The sequence below is a fragment of the Amblyraja radiata genome, chromosome 2 (genome assembly GCF_010909765.2).
Source record: "Amblyraja radiata isolate CabotCenter1 chromosome 2, sAmbRad1.1.pri, whole genome shotgun sequence".
Classification (NCBI taxonomy): domain Eukaryota; kingdom Metazoa; phylum Chordata; class Chondrichthyes; order Rajiformes; family Rajidae; genus Amblyraja; species Amblyraja radiata.
In genome coordinates, this window is record NC_045957.1 from 29,537,481 (window position 1) to 29,558,551 (window position 21,071).

Below are 21,071 nucleotides of genomic sequence, written 5' to 3' on the forward strand. Positions count from 1 at the left end.
TGTTTCTTGATTAATACCCCAAAGCAGTCCATGCAGACCAGCGATCCACGTACACAAGCACTACGCTACACATGAGGGAGAATTTACAATTTTTACCAAAGCCAATTAACTTACAAACCTGTACGTCTTTGGAGAGTGGGAGGAAACTGGAGCACCCAGAAAAACCCACACGGTCACAGGGAGAACGTTAAACTCCGTACAGACAGCACCCATAGTCAGGATCGAACCCAGGTCTCTGGCGCTGTGAGGAAGCAACTCTACTGTTGTGCCACCGTGCTGCTCTGATTGTTTATTGCTGGGAGTCCCCCCCCTCCCTTCCCCCCTAAACTCCACACTGCAAATGCACCTGAGGGGTTCACCATAGAAAAATATAAAAATAAACAATAAGTTGCATTCAAACCAAGTGAACAATCAATATCACAATCCTGGAGGTTACAACAGTGCTTCTAATCACAGCGGACCCGATGGAGTAGGAGAATTGGGAATCAATGGTTCCTTGACTGAAGACACTGTTGCTTGGAGACAATTTTATTGTGGAGAAACCTATTACAAGGATCCATGCACTGCTGCTTTTGGAAACTTTTCTGGGGCAGGACAAATTAGTTGCATTGCCATTCCCTTGGGAGAGCTCCGAAGATATTGCTGGCATTTACAACGGATTATTTTGCTCAATCTATTCTGAGGTTATTCGGGACTCGATAGGCACCCAGTTATTGTACAAGGCCGCAGTAATGACAAGCAAAATGTATTTCATGCTACACCAAACTAAACTAATCCTCAACCTTTGAGTAAGTTCCCTGACCTTCATCAGTCTGCTGGACAGGTAAATAGACTCATAGTCATGGAGTCATACAGTGGGGAAACAGGCCCTTCAGCCCAACTTGCCCACACTAACCAATATCTACACCAGTCCCACCTGCCTGCATTGAGCCCATATCCCTCCAACTTGCCCACACCAACCAACATCTACACCAGTCCCACCTGCCTGCGTTGGGCCCATATCCCTCTAAACCTGCCCCCATCCACCTACCTGTCCAAAGGTTTCTTAAAAGTTGCAATAGTACCAGCCTCAACTACCTCCTCCGGCAGCTTATTCCATACACCCACCACCCTTTGTGTAAAAAAGTTACCCCTCAGGTTCCTATTCAATCTTACCTTACCTTAACCTCACCTTAGAACTATCCTTCTGGTTCTTGACTCCCCTAATTTAGGCAAGAGACTTTGTGCGTTTACCCAACCTATTCCACTGATGATTTTGGACGCCTCTATAAGATTGCCGTCATCCTCCTGTGCTCCAAGGAATAGATTCCTAGCCTGCTCAACCTCTCTCCAGGAAGGGAGGTGGAAGGGCAGGTAGTGTAGAGGAAGCAGGAACTCTGCAGAAGGACTTGGACAAGTTGAGAGAGTGAGCAAAAATGTGGCTGATGGAATACAAAGAGGCAACCCAGAATACAATGTAATTTGGTAGTAGGAATAAAGGCGTAGACTATTTTCTAAATGGGGAGAAAATTCAGATAGCAGAGGTGCAAAAGGACTTGGGAGTGCTGGCAGAGGATTTGCCAAAAAGTTAATTTGCAAGTTGAATCGGAAGTAAGGAAGGTAAATACAATGCTAGCATTTATTTCAAGAGGATTAGAATATAAAAACAGAGAAGCAATGCTGAGGCTTTATAAGGCACTGGTCAGACCACCTTTGTAGTATTGTGAGCTGTTTTGGGCTCTATATCTGAGGAAGAATATGATGGCAATGGAGAGGGTCCAGAGGAGGTTTACGAGAATGATCCCAGGGATCAATAGATATTTTTAGAGTGGAGATTGATAGGTTCTTAATCAATAAGGGTGTCAGGGAATTATGGAGAGAAGGCAGGAGAATGGGGTTGAGAGGGTAAGGTAAGGCTACTGCAGTTGTACAGGGCCCTGGTGAGACCGCACCTGGAGTATTGTGTAATAATAATAATGGATGGGATTTATATAGCGCCTTTCTAATACTCAAGGCGTTTTACATCGCATTATTCATTCACTCCTCAGTCACACTCGGTGGTGGTAAGCTACTTCTGTAGGGCAGACTGACGGAAGCGTGGCTGCCAATCTGTGCCTACGGCCCCTCCGACCACCACCAATCACTCACACACATTCACACACATTCACACACAGGCAAAGGTGGGTGAAGTGTCTTGCCCAAGGACACAACGACAGTATGCACTCCAAGCGGGATTCGAACCGGCTACCTTCCGGTTGCCAGCCGAACACTTAGCCCATTGTGCCATCTGTCGTCCATGTGTACAATTTTGGTCTCCTAATTTGAGGAAGGACGTTATTGCTATTGAGGGAGTGCAGCGTAGGTTCACCAGGTTAATTCCCGGGATGGCAGGACTGGCAAATGATGAAAGAATGAGTCGATTGGCCTTGTATTCACTGGAATTTAGAAGGATGAGATGGGGATCTTATAAAAACATATAAAATTCTTAAAGATTTGGACAGGCAGGCTAGATACAGGAATAATGTCCCCGAAGTTGGGGGAGTCCAGAACCAGGGGTCACAGTTTAAGAATAATGGGTAGGCCATTTAGGACAGATGAGGAGAAACGTTTTCACTCAGAGAGTTGTGAATCTGTGTAATTCACTGTCACAGAAGGTAGTGAAAGCCAATTCACTGGATGTTTTCACGAGAGAGTTAGATTTAGCTCTTTGGGCTAAAGGAATCAATGGATATGGGGAAAAAGCAGGAATGGGGTACTGATTTTAGATGATCAGCCATGATCATATTGAATGACAGCGCTGGCCCGAAGGGCTGAATGGCCTACTCCTGCACCTATTTTCTATGTTTCTATGTGAAGAGGAAGTTTCCAGGAGAAGGAGAGTCCAAAACCCAAGGGCACAGCCTCAGGGTAAAAAGATGTATCTTTAGAACGGAGATGATGAGGAATTTCTTTAGCCAGAGGGTGGTGAATCTGTGGAATTGCAGGTGCTGTCTGCTGCGGAGGCCAAGATGTTAGGTATTTTTGAAGTGAGAATTGATAAGCTCTTGATTAGTAACAGTTAGCAGGCAGGAGTATGTGGTTAAGAGGGAAAAATAGATCCACAATGGCAGAGTAGTCTCGATGGGCTGAATGGTCTAATCCTCCTTCTATGTCTTATGTTCTTATAGACTGTGCACCACACTTTGATTGGAAATTGCACAGGGACTTAGGAACATCTGAGAGCAAACGATTCAAAGTGAGAGTTTAATACTTGGGTAGAAAGAAGACTTTGGATGATCAGAGTTAAATGAAACAGACTACCGACAATTCAGTACTTCCTATTAGAAATAGAGGCCAAGATTAAGATATAATGTTTTTAAGAAGGAACTGCAGATGCTGGAAAATCGAAGGTACACAAAAATGCTGGAGAAACTCAGCGGGTGCAGCAGCATCTATGGAGCGAAGGAAATAGGCAACGTTTCGGGCCAAATCCCTTCTTCTGTGTCACCTGCTTTCTAGAGTCTCACAGAGTGACCATTACCCCAATTGGGGTTGTGATAAGGTAACAAGAAAGAGCATTTCTCTGGAATGCAACATAAGCATATCCCTGAGAAGAATGGAGGACCTAATCTAAAGAAGGGTCCCGACTCGAAACGCCACCGATTCATGTGCTCCGGAGATGGTGCCTGACCCACTGAGTTACTCCAGCCCTTTGTAATTCTATGCACATTCCTGATACAGGGATCAACCAGAAACTCCTTATTGTCAAATGAGGTGGGACCTCATAGAAACCTATCGGATAATGAAAGGCCTAGATAGAGTGGATGTGGAGAGGAAGTTTCCAGTAGAATAGAATAGAATAGAATAGAATAGAATAGTTTCTTTATTGTCATTGTAACATGAACCATGTACAACGAAATTGTAAAATGTCAGCCAGTCAGTGCACCATTCAAACATTTCTAAAAGCTAACGATACATACAAAGTAAAATATTTAAAAAGATAAACAACTAAAATAAATATCATAAAAATAGCACGCATAAACACCCAGCCCTACATCCTTCTGTCGATTTCATGTATGTATGTATCGCCCCTGCGTTCCTTGGCGGCTACATTTAGTGCCTTTATAGCAGTGGGGTAAAAACTGTTTTTAAGTCTGTTTGTCCTTGTCCTTGTAGATCTGTACCGTCTGCCTGACGGTAACAGTTCAAACAGGGAGTGTCCGGGGTGGGAAATGTCCTTTATAATACTCTGGGATTTTTTGATGCAGCGGGAACTGTGTAAGTCCTCCAAGGTAAGGAGAGGGCATCCGACAATCCAGTAGTGGGGGAGTCTAGGATCAGAGGGCACACCACTCCATCAACAGTTCCGGTCCTCTCCCACAGATGCTGCTCGACCCATTGAGTTTCTCCAACAATTTACTTTTTGGACTAGATCTCATCATCTGTCGACTCTCATTTCCACACGTGTATCTGCCATGCTTGGTTGAAGGACTGGTTAGAGTTTACATTTCATATTTATTTTTCTGGTTTAAGTGTTGAGATATTAAAGAGAATGAATACCATATCCTGATGCCCCTGTAAACCCTGCTGCCACAATAATCTACTGTGAGGCATTCATGTCGAAACGGGCAGCAGGTATTCTTGCTGTGGTAATAAGTACCTAGGAGCTTCATTGGAGCATTTTATATATGAAAGCGAAGAAAGAAGAGATTGATAACGTTTGAGGCAATCAGCGTGGGATTGAAGTAGTGTTCAATGCAGGAAGTCTGCCGTTTTTGCAGCCTCCTTTGTTGTTGTGAAAAATGCCTCTCACAATCATTGCCGAATGTGAAATTGAATGTGTCATGAAACTCTATGAATGAGCTGGAAAATTGCACAAAGTTTGGGTGTTGCCACAGATTTACTTCTCAGTTACTTTAGAGATACAGCGCGAAAACAGGCCCTTTGGCCCACTGAGTCCATGCCGACCAGTGATCCCCATACACTAACATTATCCTACACAATAGGAACACCTTTCAATTCTTAGCAAAGCCAATGAACCGGCAAACGTGTACGTCTTTGGAGTGTGAGAAGAAACTGGAGTACCCGGATAAACCCACCTGGTCACAGGGAGAACGTCCAAACTCCATACAGCAAGCACCTGTAGTTAGGATCAAACTCGGGTCTCTGGCACTGTAATGCCTCTGTCCCACTTAGGAAACCTGAACGAAAACCTCTGGAGACTTTGTGCCCCACCCAAGGTTTCCTTGCAGTTCCCGGAGGTTCCCGGAGGTTTTTGTCAGTCTCCCTACCTGCTTCCACTACCTGCAACCTCCGGCAACCATCTGCAACCTTCGGGAACCGCACGAAAACCTTGGGTGGGGCTCAAAGTCTCCAGAGGTTTCCGTTCAGGTTTCCTAAGTGGGACAGGGGCATAATAGATAGCAACTCTACCGTTACGCCACTGTGCCACCAGGAGACTTCTCTGCAGAGTAATCGTGGCATAAAGATTTGGTCTTCTGAACCATGTGGATTGGACACTTGGCAGGCAAGTCCAAGTGTCCAACCCTGGCCTGTGCTGAATTAAATGATCTCCATTGATGTGCCAGGTGCTATGAACTCTTGGCAAGGATTTCACAGCTGATGTTTTAGACTCATGGAGCCATACAACACGGAAACAGGCTCTTCGGCACAACACGTCCATGCCGACCAAAAAGTCAGATCCAAGCTAGTTCCATTTGCTGACATTTGGCCCACATTCCTCTACACATTTCCTATCCATGTACAGTACCTGCCATGTTATAGTACCTGCCTCAACTACCTCCTCCAGCAGCTCGTTCCATAGACCCATCCATCCTCTGAGTGCTACAGGTTTACCCTCAGGTTCCTATTACATTTTTCCCCTCTTGCCTTAAACCTTGTTTCCTCAACTCTAGGTAAAAAAAGCATGTGCATTCACCCTATCTATTCCCCTCAAGATTTTATGCACCTCTATAAGATCACCACTCAGCCTTCTGCACTCCAAAGAATAAAGTCGGAGCCTTTCATAGCTCACCACCTCAAGTCCTAGCAACATCATCGTAAATCTTCTCTGCCACTCATTCCAGCCTATTGACATCCTATAGCAGGGTGACCACAACTGAATGGAGTACTCACCAACACCTTGTACAACTGTAACATAATGTCCCAAATTTTATACTCGATACCCTGACTAATGCACCGAAAGCCTTCTTGACCCCATGTTATCCAGTGGATGGTGTTGAAAATGTGTTGGTCTAGATGTTAACTAGAGTAAGCTCAGTTTCCCAGGCCCTGGTTTTTTGAGTAGTCTACCATTCATCAGTAGTCAAGGCTCACCCATAAATGATTGTTTGGGCATCGTCAACTGCTATGGAAATCTTCAGGAGAGGAAAATGCAGTAACATTTTTTTTAATCCCCAGAATGCAACATTTACAATCTAAATAGACCACTTCCTCGTTGAAAGTGCATGACCACCACAGTCCTTTCCTCATTGGCAGTTTGCATGAGGTCAAAGTACAAATGAGGTTGCTCATGATGGCTTACATTGCTTCAGATAACGTGCCAAGAATTTTGATGGATAATTTAGAGAGACTAATTTTTATCTCGTGTACTGATAACAAACTTATTTTTGTTTTATTTTAACAGCAAGAATTTAAAGTCAGCAAATATGAAGTATCGCCAGATATGAAGTTTGTTCTTCTTGCGTATGACATTGAACAGGTATGTGCAGTCTTTGGTTAACATAAAGATCACTTTACTGGAAGAAATGGTCAACTATTGGCTCATTGCAAAAGCACTCATTCAATGTTTCCAAACTTTTCACTGTAAATTAATTTCTTTCTTTCAAACAATCTGTATTTTTAAGCTACATTATGTTTATGAAGTTGTAGATGAAGCAAATGATTGGTTCAGAACACTAGAACTGGTATCAGGAGTTGGTGAAAGGACCACAGAGTGCTGGAGTAATTCAGCGGGTCAGGCAGCATCTCCGGAGAATGTGGATAGGTGACGTTTTGGGTCAGAAACCTTCTTCAGACTGATTGTGGGGTGGGGGGAAGGGACATGGAAGAAAGATGGGAGAGAGGAGAGGTAGGATAAAGAGTGGCAGGTAATTGGTCTTAATAAACTTGGTCTTTCAAGCCTGCTTGTCCATTCACCGAGATCATGGCTGATCGTCTTTGAGATGCAACATGGAAACAGGCCCTTCGCTCCATTTAAGCTATTCCCATTTACCCTTGTTTGGTCAATATCCCCTCTCAACCTTTCCTATCCATGTAACTATCTGTCTTTTAAGTGTAGTTATTGTACCTGCCTCAACCACATCTTCTGGCAGCGCATTCCATATGCCCACCATCTTCTGAGTGAAATAGTTGCCCCTCAGGTTCCTATTAAATCTTTCTCCTCTCATCTTAAATGTTTGCCCGCTCGTTCTCGATTCCCAAGTTTAGGACAGAGCCTCTATGCATTCACTCTATTCCCCTCGCGATTTTATACACCACGATAAGATAACCCCTCGGCCTCCTGCGCTCCAACGAGTAAAATCCTAGCCTGCCCAATCTCTCCCTGTATCTCAGACCCTCAAGTCCTGGCAGCATCCTCGTAATTCTGCTCTGCACCCTTTCCAGCATCTGTTCAGATGCTGTTCCATTGTTCCAACTACCTCTGTTCCATCTCCCAACGCAATCCCTCATCCCATGAATGAGTTGTGTCAAAGAGCCTGATCCCTCAATGGCCAGAAACCTATTAGTTAACATGGCACATGGAATACTTGCCTTTTTACTTGAGGAACAGAATACCAGAGAGGCAGCTTCGATCCTGACCTCTGTGTCCACTGCCTGAGTGGAGTTTGCACATTCTCTCTGCGACCGTATGGGTTTTACACCGATGCTCTGCTTTCCTCGTATGTCACAAAGACGTTCGGAATCGTGGTTTAATTAGCCGCTGCAAATTGGCCCTGAGAGGAGTTGATGGGAATGTGGGGAGAATATAACTGGATGAGATTAGTATACTAAGAGATTAGTATACAAACTTAAAGCACATGATATTGGGGGTTCAGTATTGATGTGGATAGAGAACTGGCTGGCAGACAGGAAGCAAAGAGTAGGAGTAAACGGGTCCTTTTCAGAATGGCAGGCAGTGACTAGTGGGGTACCGCAAGGCTCAGTGCTGGGACCCCAGCTATTTACAATATATATTAATGATCTGGATGAGGGAATTGAATGCAACATCTCCAAGTTTGCGGATGACACGAAGCTGGGGGGCAGTGTTAGCTGTGAGGAGGATGCTAGGAGGCTGCAAGGTGACTTGGATAGGTTGGGTGAGTGGGCAAATGCATGGCAGATGCAGTATAATGTGGATAAATGTGAGGTTATCCACTTTGGTGGCAAAAACAGGAAAGTAGACTATTATCTGAATGGTGGCCGATTAGGAAAAGGGGAGATGCAATGAGACCTGGGTGTCATGGTACACCAGTCATTGAAAGTAGGAATGCAGGTGCAGCAGGCAGTGAAGAAAGCAAATGGTATGTTAGCATTCATAGCAAAATAATTTGAGTATAAGAGCAGGGAGGTTCTACTGCAGTTGTACAGGGTCTTGGTGAGACCACACCTGGAGTATTGCGTACAGTTTTGGTCTCCTAATCTGAGGAAATACATTCTTGCCATAGAGGGAGTACAGAGAAGGTTCACCAGACTGATTCCTGGGATGGCAGGACTTTCATATGAAGAAAGACTGGATAGACTTGGCTTGTACACGCTGGAATTCAGAAGATTGAGGGGGGATCTTATAGAAACTTACAAAATTCTTAAAGGATTGGACAGGCTAGATGCAGGAAGATTATTCCCGATGTTAGGGAAGTCCAAAACTAGGGGTCACAGTTTAAGGATAAGAGGGAAGTCTTTTAGGACCGAGATGAGAAAATCATTTTTTACACAGAGAGTGGTGAATCTGTGGAATTCTCTGCCACAGAAGGTAGTTGAGGCCAGTTCATTGGCTATATTTAAGAGGGAGTTAGATGTGGCCCTTGTGGCTAAAGGGATCAGGGGGTATGGAGAGAAGGCAGGGATGGGATACTGAGTTGGATGATCAGCCATGATCATATCGAATCGCGGTGCAGGCTCGAAGGGCCGAATGGCCTACTCCTGCACCTATTTTCTATGTTTCTATGAGTTCAGGATTATTGCAAGTAGGTGCTTGATAGTCAGGGTGGACTCAGTGGGCTGAAGGGCCTGGTTCCATGTTGAATGATTCTATGACGATTCAGGCCACAGCTATAACACTGGGTGCAGTTGCAGTCACAACACAGTAGGAAGGATAGAAGACCATAAGATCATGACGTTTGAGCAGAAATAGGCCATTCGGCTCCTCAAGTCTGCTCCGCCATTCAATCATGGTTGATCTACTCTTCCCTCTCAACCCCATTTTCCTGCCTTCACCCCATAATCTTTGCCACCTTTACTAGTCAAGAACGTGTTTGGAAAACACCCACAGCCTGCGGCAATGAATTCAACAGATTCACCACCATCTGGGCTGAAGAAATTCCTCCTCCTCTCCATTCTAAAGATACGTCCTTTTATTCTGTGGTTGTGCCCTCTGGTCCTAGACTCTCCCACCGCAGAAAACAAACTCCCCACCTCCATTCTTTCTAGGCTTTTCATTATTTGAGGCACAGATGTTCTAGGCACCCACTTTCTAATTCCATAGTATAGCACAGGAACAAACCCTTCGGCCCACAATGTCTGTGCCGAACAAAGTGCCGTTAAAGTACTCTGCCTGCATGCAATCCATATCCCTTCATTCCATGCGTATTCATGTGCCTATCCGAAGTCTCTTAAGTGCACTAATATACCCGCCTCCACCACCACTATTAGCAATGCGTTCCAAAGACCCATCATCCTCTGTGTAAAATAACATCTCCTGTAAACATGACTTGTTTTTCCTTCAGGCTACGTCCTCTAAACTTTGACATATCCATCCTGGGAAAAAAGTTCTGACTGTCTATCTTATCTCTGCCTCTCATCATTTTACCTACTTCTATTACCCTCTCCCTTGAGCCTCACATCCGCCATGTCATTAAAACCTCCTTCTTTCATCTCCGCAACATCGCCAAACTCAGACCCTCTCTCACTCCGCCTGCTGCTGAAAGACTCATCCATGCCTTCATCTCCTCCCGACTGGACTATTGCAACTCACTTCTCCTTGGCATCAGCTCCACCTACATCAACCGACTCCAACTGGTCCAGAACGCAGCCGCCCGACTCATCACCCACACCAAATCCTGGCATCACATCACTCCAGTCCTCAAAAAACTTCACTGGCTTCCCATCTCCCACCGGATCACCTACAAAATCCTGGTCCTCACCTACAAAGCCCTCCACCATCTGGCCCCCACATATCTCATTGACCTCCTCTCCCGCTACCAACCCTCACGGTCCCTCAGATCCACATCAGCCGGTCTCCTCTCCATCCACAAGTCCAACCTCCGCAGTTTTGGGGACAGAGCCTTCTCCAGGGCAGCTCCCAGGCTCTGGAACTCCCTCCCCCAACTGATCCGCAATTCCGTGTCCCTCCCCATCTTCCAGTCCCGCCTCAAGACCCATCTCTTCACCTCTGCCTATCCTTAGCCCCACGTCCCCGTCCCTTTTCATCTGTGCATTAATTGCCTCATGCTGTGTTTTGTATTGAATTCTGTCTTTACTTTGTGTACTAGTCATGTCTCTACTATTTATTTCATTCCCCTTACATGTTTTTCCTATACATGCTCAATTTTTGTAAGGTGTCCTTGAGACTCTTGAAAGGCGCCCATAAATAAAATGTATTATTATTATTATTATCAATTCTCCCCTCCACCTCTGATGCTTCAGAGAAAACAATCCAAATCTGTCCAACCTCTCCCTATAGGTAATACCTTTGAACCCAGGCTTCATTCTGGTTAAGCCTCCACAGCAAACTATCCACAGTCTCCGTATTCCAAATTCTTCCTGTAATGATAGCAAAACTGCATGCAATACTCCAAATGCTGCCTAACCAAAGTTCTAGAAAGCTGCAACATGACTTCCTGGCTCTTATACTCAGAGCCCCAGGTCATAGAATCATACAGCACAGCACCAGGCCCACCACCTCAATGTCAATTATTCCACCCATTTACCCACATTAGTCAAGAGTCGAGTGTTTTAGTGCCACGGAAACGGAACAATGAAATTCGTAGGTCTGTAGCCTTGATAAATTGAAGCCCTTGTCCAAATGGGCGGTCAGGGTGGCACAGCGGTAGAGTTGCTGCTTTACAGCGAATGAATGCAGCGACGGAGACCCGGGTCCGATCCCGACTACAGGTGCTGTCTGTACGGAGTTTGTACGTTCTCGCCGTGACCTGCGTGGGTTTTCTCCAAGATCTTCGGTTTCCTCCCACACTCCAAAGACGTACAGGTTTGTAAGTTCATTGGCTTGGTAAATGTAAGAATTGTCCCTAGTGGGTGTAGGATAGTGTTAATGTGCGGGGATCGCTGGTCAGCGCGGACCCGGTGGGCCGAAGGGCCTATTTCCATGCTGTATCTCTAAACTAAACTAAATATCCTGGGAGGCTTCATCACTGCTTCAGGCAGCTCATCCGAGACCCATTGTGTGGGAACATTTCCCCTGAGATCCCCTCTAAATCTGCTACTGCTCAATAAACCGTATCCCTACACTGACCACGAGAAAAGATTTTGATGGCTGCCCCTCTTGATATTATACACCTCGCACAGGTCACCCCCTCCCTCCCTTCAGCTCCCTTGGCCTCCAGAAAAGAAACCCAATGTGTCCAACCTATCTAGTCAGAGATGGATGCCATGCGATCAAACTGTGTAGGCAGGGGCTGCAGATGCAGGTTTGCACCGAAAATAGACACAAAGTCCTGGAGCAACTCAGCGGGTCAGGCAGCATCTCTGGAGAAAAAGGATAGGTGATATTTTGGGTTGGAACACTACCTCAGACTGTCCTTCCTGCTCCCTGTCTCCGAGGTTCTCCTCCTGTCAGAGTTCTGCAATATCCTCTGTCACTGCTCCCCCTCGATGATTCCACCTGCTCTCCCAGTCTACACAGTCTAATGAAGGGTTCCTGACCCGAAACATCACTTATTCCTTCTTTCCAGAGATGCTGCCTGACCCACTGAGTTGCTCCAGCACACTGTGTCCATTTTTGGTGTAAACCAGCATCTGCAGTTCCTACCGATACATCGTGTCTGTTCTACTGCAAAATCTCCTCGAGGTACTCCTACCTTGAAGAAGTTCTCCTCCTCTCTCCAACGGGAGCTCTGCCACAAGGTGGCGACACAGTGGCGCAGCGGTAGAGTTGCTGCCTTACGGTGCCAGAGACCAGGTTCGATCCTGACTGTGGGTGTATGGAGTTTGTACGGTTGTCCCTGTGCCTGCATGGGTTTTCTCCAGATGCTCCGGTTTCTCCTCACACAGCAAAGATGTACAGATTTGTAGGTTAATTGGCTTTGGTGAAATTGTAAATTGTCCCTATTTTGTAATTTTGAAATTGTAAATTATCTGCTATTTGCACTTTATCATTTAATTTTTTCATGTGTGTATATATTTATATTATAGTATATGGACACATTGATCTGTTTTGTAGTAAATGCCTACTATGTTCTGTGTGCTGAAGCAAAGCAAGAATTTCATTGTCCTATCACGGACACATGACAATAAACTCACTTGAACTTGAACTTGAACTAGTGAGTAGGATAGTGCTGGCGTAAGGGCTTATTGCTGGTCGGCGCGGACTCGGTGAGCCGAAAGGCCCGTGGCTGCACTGTATATCTAAAGTCTAACACCCTCTCTCACTGCCCCCCTCCTCCTGTGATTCCTCCTGCTCCACATCCACGTTTTTACCCGGAGTCTCTACCACAGCTGGTGAGCTACTGGATGCTCCTATTCTATGGTGGTCAGCGTCTTTGATGCTTCCCAGCTCCTGGGTACCAATGTCCCCGGACAGGCTGCGCTGCCACCTAGTGTACAGAGAGAGACAAGAACTGCTGCAGCTTCCCAGGGAAAGAGAAGCAACTGAGGAGAACAACAGAGACACCCAGGACTTCTGAGTCGTCACACCTCCCATGTCAATCCCTGGCTGGCTCCACAGTTCACCGCTGAGATTGCAGGGAGCTTCTCATCCATATACAAGGGTTTTATTTTTAAATGCACAGAGCTGCTTGTGACAAGGAGTTTCATTGAAGGGTATTTTTCAAGGCATCCTTCGCCCAACAGTGTCACCTTGCAATACGCAGCTCTTTCTTCCGGAGACATTAATGTTAAGGATTTGCCCAGTGAGAAGGGAATAGACAGATCTTAAAGCAAAGATGATCCGACTGAAAATTCCTCTGTGGTATTCGGGAGTCTTGAACGTGCTATAAAACAGCTCCAGTGCATTCTTCTATGCCTCTGGAGTTCATTCCATTGTGAGACACCTGGCCACGGGCATTTAGACTTTAGGGATACAAGCTGAAACAGTCCCTTGGGCCAACCGAGTCCACGCCGACGAGCGATCACCCCGTACACTAGCACTATCCTACACACTAGTAACAATTTACAGCTTTACAGAAGCCAATTAACTTACAAACCTGCTCATCTGTGGAGTGTGGGAGGAAACCGAAGCGCCCGGAAAAAACCCATGCAGTCATAGGGAGAATGTACAATTGCGCCACGGATGTATTCCTGATCTTCCAATCAGCCTTGTTGTGGCACAAGCATTTTTTTTTTAGGTGTGCTTTCTCTGTGGCTGCAACACTTTGTAGTCATGATGCAACTCTTTCGGACTTTGGAGTTTTGTGAGGTTCTGGTCGCGCCATTAAAGGAAAGATGTGGAAGCTTTGGAAAGTGCGCAGGAGGTTTACTGGAATGCTGTGTGGATTAGTGGGTTTCAGCTAAAGGAAGAGGTTGGATAGACCTGGATTGTTTTCTTGGCATGCTGGAGGTTGAGGTGAGACTTGATAGAAGTATATAAAATTATGAGAGGCATAGATCGACAGCCAGAACCTTTTTCCTAGGGTGGAAATGTCCAACACTAGAAAGCAAGTCAAGAATCAAGAGTGTTTTATTGTCATATGTCCCGGATGGAACAATGAAATTCTTACTTGCTGTAGCACAACAGAATATGTGAATATGTAAACATAGTACATAATGGGGGAAGAGAAAGAAAAAAAAAACTGACAAATATAGTGCAGTAATAATATAGTATTTTGCAGTTCAGAGCTTATTTGTTGTTGTGTTCAGTAGCCTGATGGCTGTAGGGAGGAAGCTGTTCCTGAACCTGGACGTTACAGTTTTCAGGCTCCTGTACCTCTTTCCAATGGTGAAATGGTGGAATGAGTCTGTGGCCAGGATGATGTGGGTCTTTGATGATTTTGGTTGCCTTTTTGAGGCAGCGACTATGATGGATCCCTTCGACGGTGGGGAGGTCAATGCATATCTATAAGGTGAAAGGGGGAAAGTTTAATGGTGGTGTGCAGGGCAGAGAGTGTTGGATGCCTGGAACCCATTGCCAGTGGTGGTGGTGGTGGAGGCAGATACGTTAGTGGAGTACAAGAGGCCTTTAGATAAGCATACTGATATGCGGGAAATGAAGGAATGGAAGTGCAGGGAATAGAGGGATACGGATCACGTACAGGTGGATGAGCTCAGTTTGTCTTGGTGCTATGATCAGCGCAGACATTGTGGGCTGAAGGAACTGTACAGTTGATGAGCTGTACTGTTCTATGTTCTAATAGAGGATAGAGTGCATGGGGCCAACAGGGTATCAGGCGCGAGTGGGAGGGTACAACTGAAGAACCTATTGCAATTAATGGCTCTTTGGCTTCTTAAAATGGGCTAAAAGAGACATTGTGACTGCAGGAAACCTTCCAGCTCCACAGGCAGAGATTCTGCCAGGAATGCCAAGTGGGCAGAGAACAAGGAAGAGCTTAAAAGGAGCGCTGTGAAATAAATAGCATGAGCCAGGCAGCCATGCACCAGCAGAACCCATGTCCAACCTCTTGACCCGGCTGGAGTACTGCAGCGACTTGGAGATCCACTGAGAGAAAGTTCCCAAACAGCTCACTGTTCGTGTTTCCCAAATGCCGATTGCCATGGTGAGGCTAATTAGGATTTTGATGGCTGGAGCCTGTTATGTGATGAGAGCACCATTTATCACCCAGCAGGGAGGGGAAAATAGGGAACAGCATGACTGGAAGAAAGAGCCTTTATTTGACTGCTGCCCTCTGACCTCATTCATGCCCATGCACTTCCAAATGATCCACTCTTAGAAGATGTGCTGTGAGTTTGCATACAAAAATCTTCCTTAAACAGTAATGAGAGAGGTTGTCCTGGTGAATGTGCATCAACCTGAAACTTTTTATCTCCCACTTGTTTTCTCTTCCTCTCTCTATCTTCTTCTCCCTTTCCTGACTTTGGCCTCTCCCTCTTTCTCTCTCCCTCTTTCCCTCTCCCTTCTTTCTCTCTCTCTCTCCTCTAGCTCTCCCTCCTCCTCTTTTTCTCTCCTCTCTCACACTATTTCTTTCTTCAATCTCCCTCTCGCTCACTCTCCTCACTCCCTCTCCCCTTTCTCCTCCCACTCTTCCCCCTCCCCCTCCCTTTCTATCTCTCTTTCTTCACTGCTCTTTGCTAACTTACTGAACATTTCCAGCGTTTCAATTTCTTATAATGGGGCAGATGACCGATGAAGTCATTAACAAGCATAATTGAATTTCCATGGGTAATGAGCTCAGGCCCGAGATTTCGAAATTTCGATTGCATCTAAAACCCCTTTAAGAAATAAGTTGGGAGTTCCTTGAAAGTGGACATACGGGTGGGTAAGATGGTGAAGAGGGAAGGCAGCACATCTGCATTCATAGGTCAGGGCAGGGAATATAAATTGGGATGACCTGTGCAACTTTACACTGCTTAGATTACACTTGGCATATTGTGTGCAATTCTGATGGGCGCACTCTGGTGTGATGGAGCTGCACTCTAGGAAGATATAGTTGGTCTGCAGACAGCGCAGAGGATATTCACCAGGATGTAATAACAAGGAATTGCAGAGGCTGGTTTATACCAAAGGTAGATACAAAATGCTGGGGTAACTGAGTGGGTCAAGCAGCATCTCTGGAGAAAATGGATGTGACACTTCGGGGCGGGACCTTCTTCAGATTCAATTACGAGGAACTGCAGATGATGGTTTGCACCAAAGAATGACACAAAATGCTAGAGTATCTCAACGGTTCAAGTAGGATCTCTGGAGAAAGGAGATAGGTGACATTTCGGGCCGAGACAAGGGTCCTGACCTGAAACTTTTTCTATCCATTTACCTCTAAGTCACCCACCATCCTAACATGTAAATAGATTCCCATTCTTTTACTGTTGCTGGGTCTAAATCTTGAAACTACCATAACACTATATATGCAATATCACAATAAGACATAGGAACTGAATTAGGAAACGGCCCATTCCGTCTACTCCACCATTTGACCAGAGCTGATCTATTATTCCCTCTCAACCCCTTCCTTCTGCCTTCTGCCTGTGACCTTTGACACCCTTAGTAATCAAGAACCTACCAATCTCCGCTTTAAAAATACCCAATGACTTCACCTCCACAGTCGCATGTGGCAATGAATTCCACAGATTCACCACCCTCTGGTTCAAGAAATTCCTCCTCATCTCCATTCTAAATGGAGATTGGGTCTACTTACCTTATAGCATGGTGCAAGAACCTTTGGCCCATCGTGTACATGCCACCCTTCTGGCCCCATCTCCACTAATTCCATTTGCCTGCAAGTGTTATTTAAAATGCATTTTATTATTATTTTTTTTTTTAATTTGTATTTTTATTAGAAGCAGTGTACAGTAGTATAAACCGTGGCATATGACAAAATAGATTTTGTGTACAACTTTAAATTTAACAAGAAAGAAATAGAATGAGAAAGAAAGAGAAAGAGAAAGAGTGAAGGAAGTAGTGATGTGTAAACCCCTAGACTACCAGATGTGCAGTCCAGGGGTGGCCAAGTGATAGCCTATCGAAAAATAAAGACGAAAACCCATAAAATAATAAAAAAGGAAAGAGAAAAAAAAAGAGAAAAGAAGAAAAAAGGGACCCTTATGTGTGGATATACCTGCTTCATATCTCACTACACCCATCACCCAGTTCGTGAATCAGTTTATCTCCAGAGTTGTGTTGCACCATACTATACTTGTAATGAATCAATAAAAGGAGACCATGTCTTTAAAATTGCTCTGATTTTCCTGCTAAGTCGAGTCTCATATCTTAAAATGCAATGTATTAAAACAATGTATTAAAACAGCTCCAGTTTTAACTTCCCCTCAGCCATCAGGCTATTAAACCTGGCTCGGACAAAACTCTGATTATTAGCAACCACTTTCTGTTATTTGCACTACCAGTTTATTTATTTATTCATGTGTGTATATATTTATATCATGGTATATGGACACATTTATCTGTTTTGTAGTAAATGCCTACTATTTTCTGTGTGCTTAAGCAAAGCAAGAATTTCATTGTCCTATACAGGGACACATGACAATAAACTCACTTGAACTTGAACTTGAACAATTGAATAGAATAGAATAGTTTCTTTATTGTCATTGTAACATGAACCATGTACAACGAAATTGTAAAATGTCAGCCAGTCAGTGCACCATTCAAACATTTCTAAAAGCTAACGATACATACAAGGTAAATATTAAAAAAAGATAAACAACTAAAATAAATATCATAAAAATAGCACGCATAAACACCCAGCCCTACATCCTTCTGTCGATTTCACAGTCTCTTAGTATGTATCGCCCCTGCGTTCCTTGGCGGCTACATTTAGTGCCTTTATAGCAGTGGGGTAAAAACTGTTTTTAAGTCTGTTTGTCCTTGTCCTTGTAGATCTGTACCGTCTGCCTGACGGTAACAGTTCAAACAGGGAGTGTCCGGGGTGGGAAATGTCCTTTATAATACTCTGGGATTTTTTGATGCAGCGGGAACTGTGTAAGTCCTCCAAGGTAAGGAGAGGGCAGCCGACAATCCTCTGGGCGTTGTCAATGGCCCTCTGGAGCGCTTTCCTCTGAGCCGCTGTGCAGCTGGTGTACCATACGCATACACAGTATGTTAGGATGCTCTCAATGATTCCAACACCTCATACCTGAAGGCAGCTTACCATCACTTTTTCAAGGCAATTCCTTGCAAACAATGGCCACAGCCCCAAAACATGAATAATAAGAAGGTACACAAAAATGCTGGAGAAACTCAGCGGGTGCAACAGCATCTATGGAGCGAAGGAAATAGGCAACGTTTCGGGCAAAAACCCTTCTTCAGAATAATAAGAGTCGTGATCGCCATGGAATGAGAGGCGGTTTTTCGGGAGGAGACAGCTCCAGTTTTAACACTTAACTTTAAGTTCAATTTCTCCACCCAGTTTATTTATATTTTTTAATCTACACATCTTTACTCCTGACTTTCCTATTTTTTAAATACGAGCAGTCGGGCTGCAGGGAAACGACAAGCTTTTTGATTTTATTCTATCCAATGTCTCGCTCTGGTTCTTTCATTTTAGTTCCGAACAAAGGCATTATGAAAGGATGTTGACTCTCCTGCAGTGTGACTTGAAGGGTAATGATTAGGCTGAAGATCAGATTTGCTCTGTTCTTCAAACTGTGCCGTGAGATCCTTTTGCTCCCTTGGCAGAGACATTGGCTTAACATCTTATAATTGTCATCTCCAGCAGTTACATCGTCCCCCTCAGTAATCAACCTGGATTATGTGTCTGTTTCTCGCTGGTGGAGACTTGAACCTTTCTTTTGACTCAGCCAAACCTGCTGTCAAGAAATTAAGATTGACAAATGGTTCAATATTTGTCACATATGTAACTGCACGGTGAAATTATTTTTGCATATATTACACGTGCATTGAGCCATAACGTGATACATTGTGGAAACAGACCCTTCGGTCCAACTTGCCCACACCGGCCAATGTGCCCCAGCTATACTGGTCCCACCTGCCTGCGTTTGGCCCATATCCCTCCAAACCTGTCCTATCCATGTACCTGTCTAACTTTTTCTTAAATGTTGGGATAGTCCCTGCCTCAACCACCTTCTCTGGCAGGTTATTCCATACACCTACCACCCTTTGTGTGAAAGAGTTGCCCTTCAGATTCCTTTAAAATCTTTTCCCCCTCACCTTAACCACCAGGGGGCGCCGCACGATGGCAGCCTCGCTAACAGTCTATCTGTCTTTTCGTATTTTTTCTTGTTATTTTTAGTATGTTTTAAAAGTTTGTGTTAATGTTCTCTGGTTTGTTTTATGTGGGGGCTGGGGGAGGGGGTCAGGGGAAACATTTTTTCAATCTCTTACCTTGCCGGAGATGCGATTGTTTTCGGATCGTATCTCCGGTCGCTCTGCGGCCGAACATCATGGAGCTGGAGGTCTTGCTCGGGACTGACTTTGAGCCCCACCGCGGAGATGTGGACTGACCATCGGAGCCGATCCCTTGCCTGGGATCGACCCTCCAACCGCGACCTGCTGATTTCACCATCGAGGAGCCTGCAGCCTCGGGTAGAGACCGCGTTGGGAAGCTCCAAAGAAGCAGATGGTTCGACCAGCCTCGACCCGTGGTCGACCGCCCGATGTGGGGAGCAGACATCCCCCTGATGCAGGAGCTTGATCGCCCCGATGTGGAGGGCCGACAGCCGGCTACGGGAGCCAAGATCGTCCCGTCAAAGGAAGGCTCGAGGCCCCCTACTGCGGGAGAACAAAGAAGGGAAGATTTAACTTTTTTTCGCCTTCCATCACAGTGAGGAATGTGGAGGAGTCACTGTGGTGGATGTTTATGTTAAAATGTAGTTTGTGTGTTTTGTTGCTTTTTAATGGTATGACTGTATGGCAAATCAAATTCCTCATGTGTTGCGAAACATACTTGCTAATAAAGCATGATTATGATTAAACCTACAGTATGTCCTCAGGTTCTTGATTCACCTACTCTGGGCAAGAGACTCTGTGCATGCACGCGTCACCATCGGTCCGCACGCTCGATGTACTGGAGCAGTTCCCGTGAACCGACGTCCCTCTCCTCTCCTTGCTCGGCCATCTCTGTGCCCCGGGGGTGCTCCCTGCAGCCGACCTTGAAGGTGCTGGAGGCATTACCCCGGTTCATCCACCCACCGGCCCACTCCTAGCGTCCGACATCTCCAGCTCCCTCCCGGTGCACCGACCGACGAGCCTTCGGACAACTAGATGCTTTCTCGTCAATGGTTCAGCAGTTCAAAGGCTTTTTATTATCACATGTACCAAGGTACAGTGCAATTCCTTTTGCATACAATTCAGTCAGATTATTGTCATACATGACTACAATCTCCGATCAAGTACAGAATGTATAAAACAGTCCACTGAGACCATGTGCAAGATTTGCCAGGTGTTGTTGCCATTTTCACAGTCCCTGCTGCAGCTGGCCATGAAGGCCCGTTGCAGCCATCACCTCAATATGGATCGTCAGCGAGACGTCGTCCCTCTCTTGGCCCGGCCACCTTCAGCCTTTGTTCCCCGGGGGGTGCCTGCCGCAGCCAACCATGAGGGAGCGGATGGTAAGACCCCCGCTTCTTCTCACCGACCCTTTGTTCTTGCATCTGCTGCCCTCCTCTCATGCTCCCGGTCTTCAGGGCAGCTTCCCAATCCAGGCGGGTTTCCCAGTTCCGTGGCGGGTGAGCCAAGCCCGCTGCCAGGGTGTGGCCTGATGGGGCCTCATGCCTTCATTTATAACCACTCTTTATAGGAGGCAATCTTTCCATTTGTCATCTTGCATTAGGGTAGATTTGAAAACTGCTTGTTGCCATTACAACTGATGGTACCTTACAGGTCAAGACCCAAATATCTTCATTTTTTAAAACTGTTTGATTACCCAGGAGAAATGTGTTAAGGAGATGCGCAGGTCAAGTTTTTTTACACAGTGGTGGTGGGTGTTTGGAACGTGCTGACAGGGGAGGTGCTATCTGGAGGCAGATACGATAGTGGTGTTTAAGAGGCTTTTAAGTAGGCACATAGATATGCAGGGATGGACACAAAATGCTGGAGTAACTCAAGGGGTCAGGCGGCAACTCTGGAAAAAAAAAAT

The 21,071-nt window shown here is 45.5% G+C and overlaps 1 protein-coding gene across 5 annotated transcripts in view; it reads left to right on the top strand.

Moving 5' to 3' along the window:
- dpp6 (dipeptidyl peptidase like 6) overlaps nucleotides 1-21,071 on the top strand; it is a 1,023,588-nt gene that overhangs the window by 840,346 nt on the left and 162,171 nt on the right. For all 5 annotated transcript variants that reach the window (XM_033044183.1, XM_033044163.1, XM_033044144.1 and 2 more), the window contains exon 5: nucleotides 6,605-6,679. In XM_033044183.1, coding sequence (XP_032900074.1) covers nucleotides 6,605-6,679 — 75 coding nt within the window. The remainder of the gene's footprint in view (nucleotides 1-6,604; nucleotides 6,680-21,071) is intronic.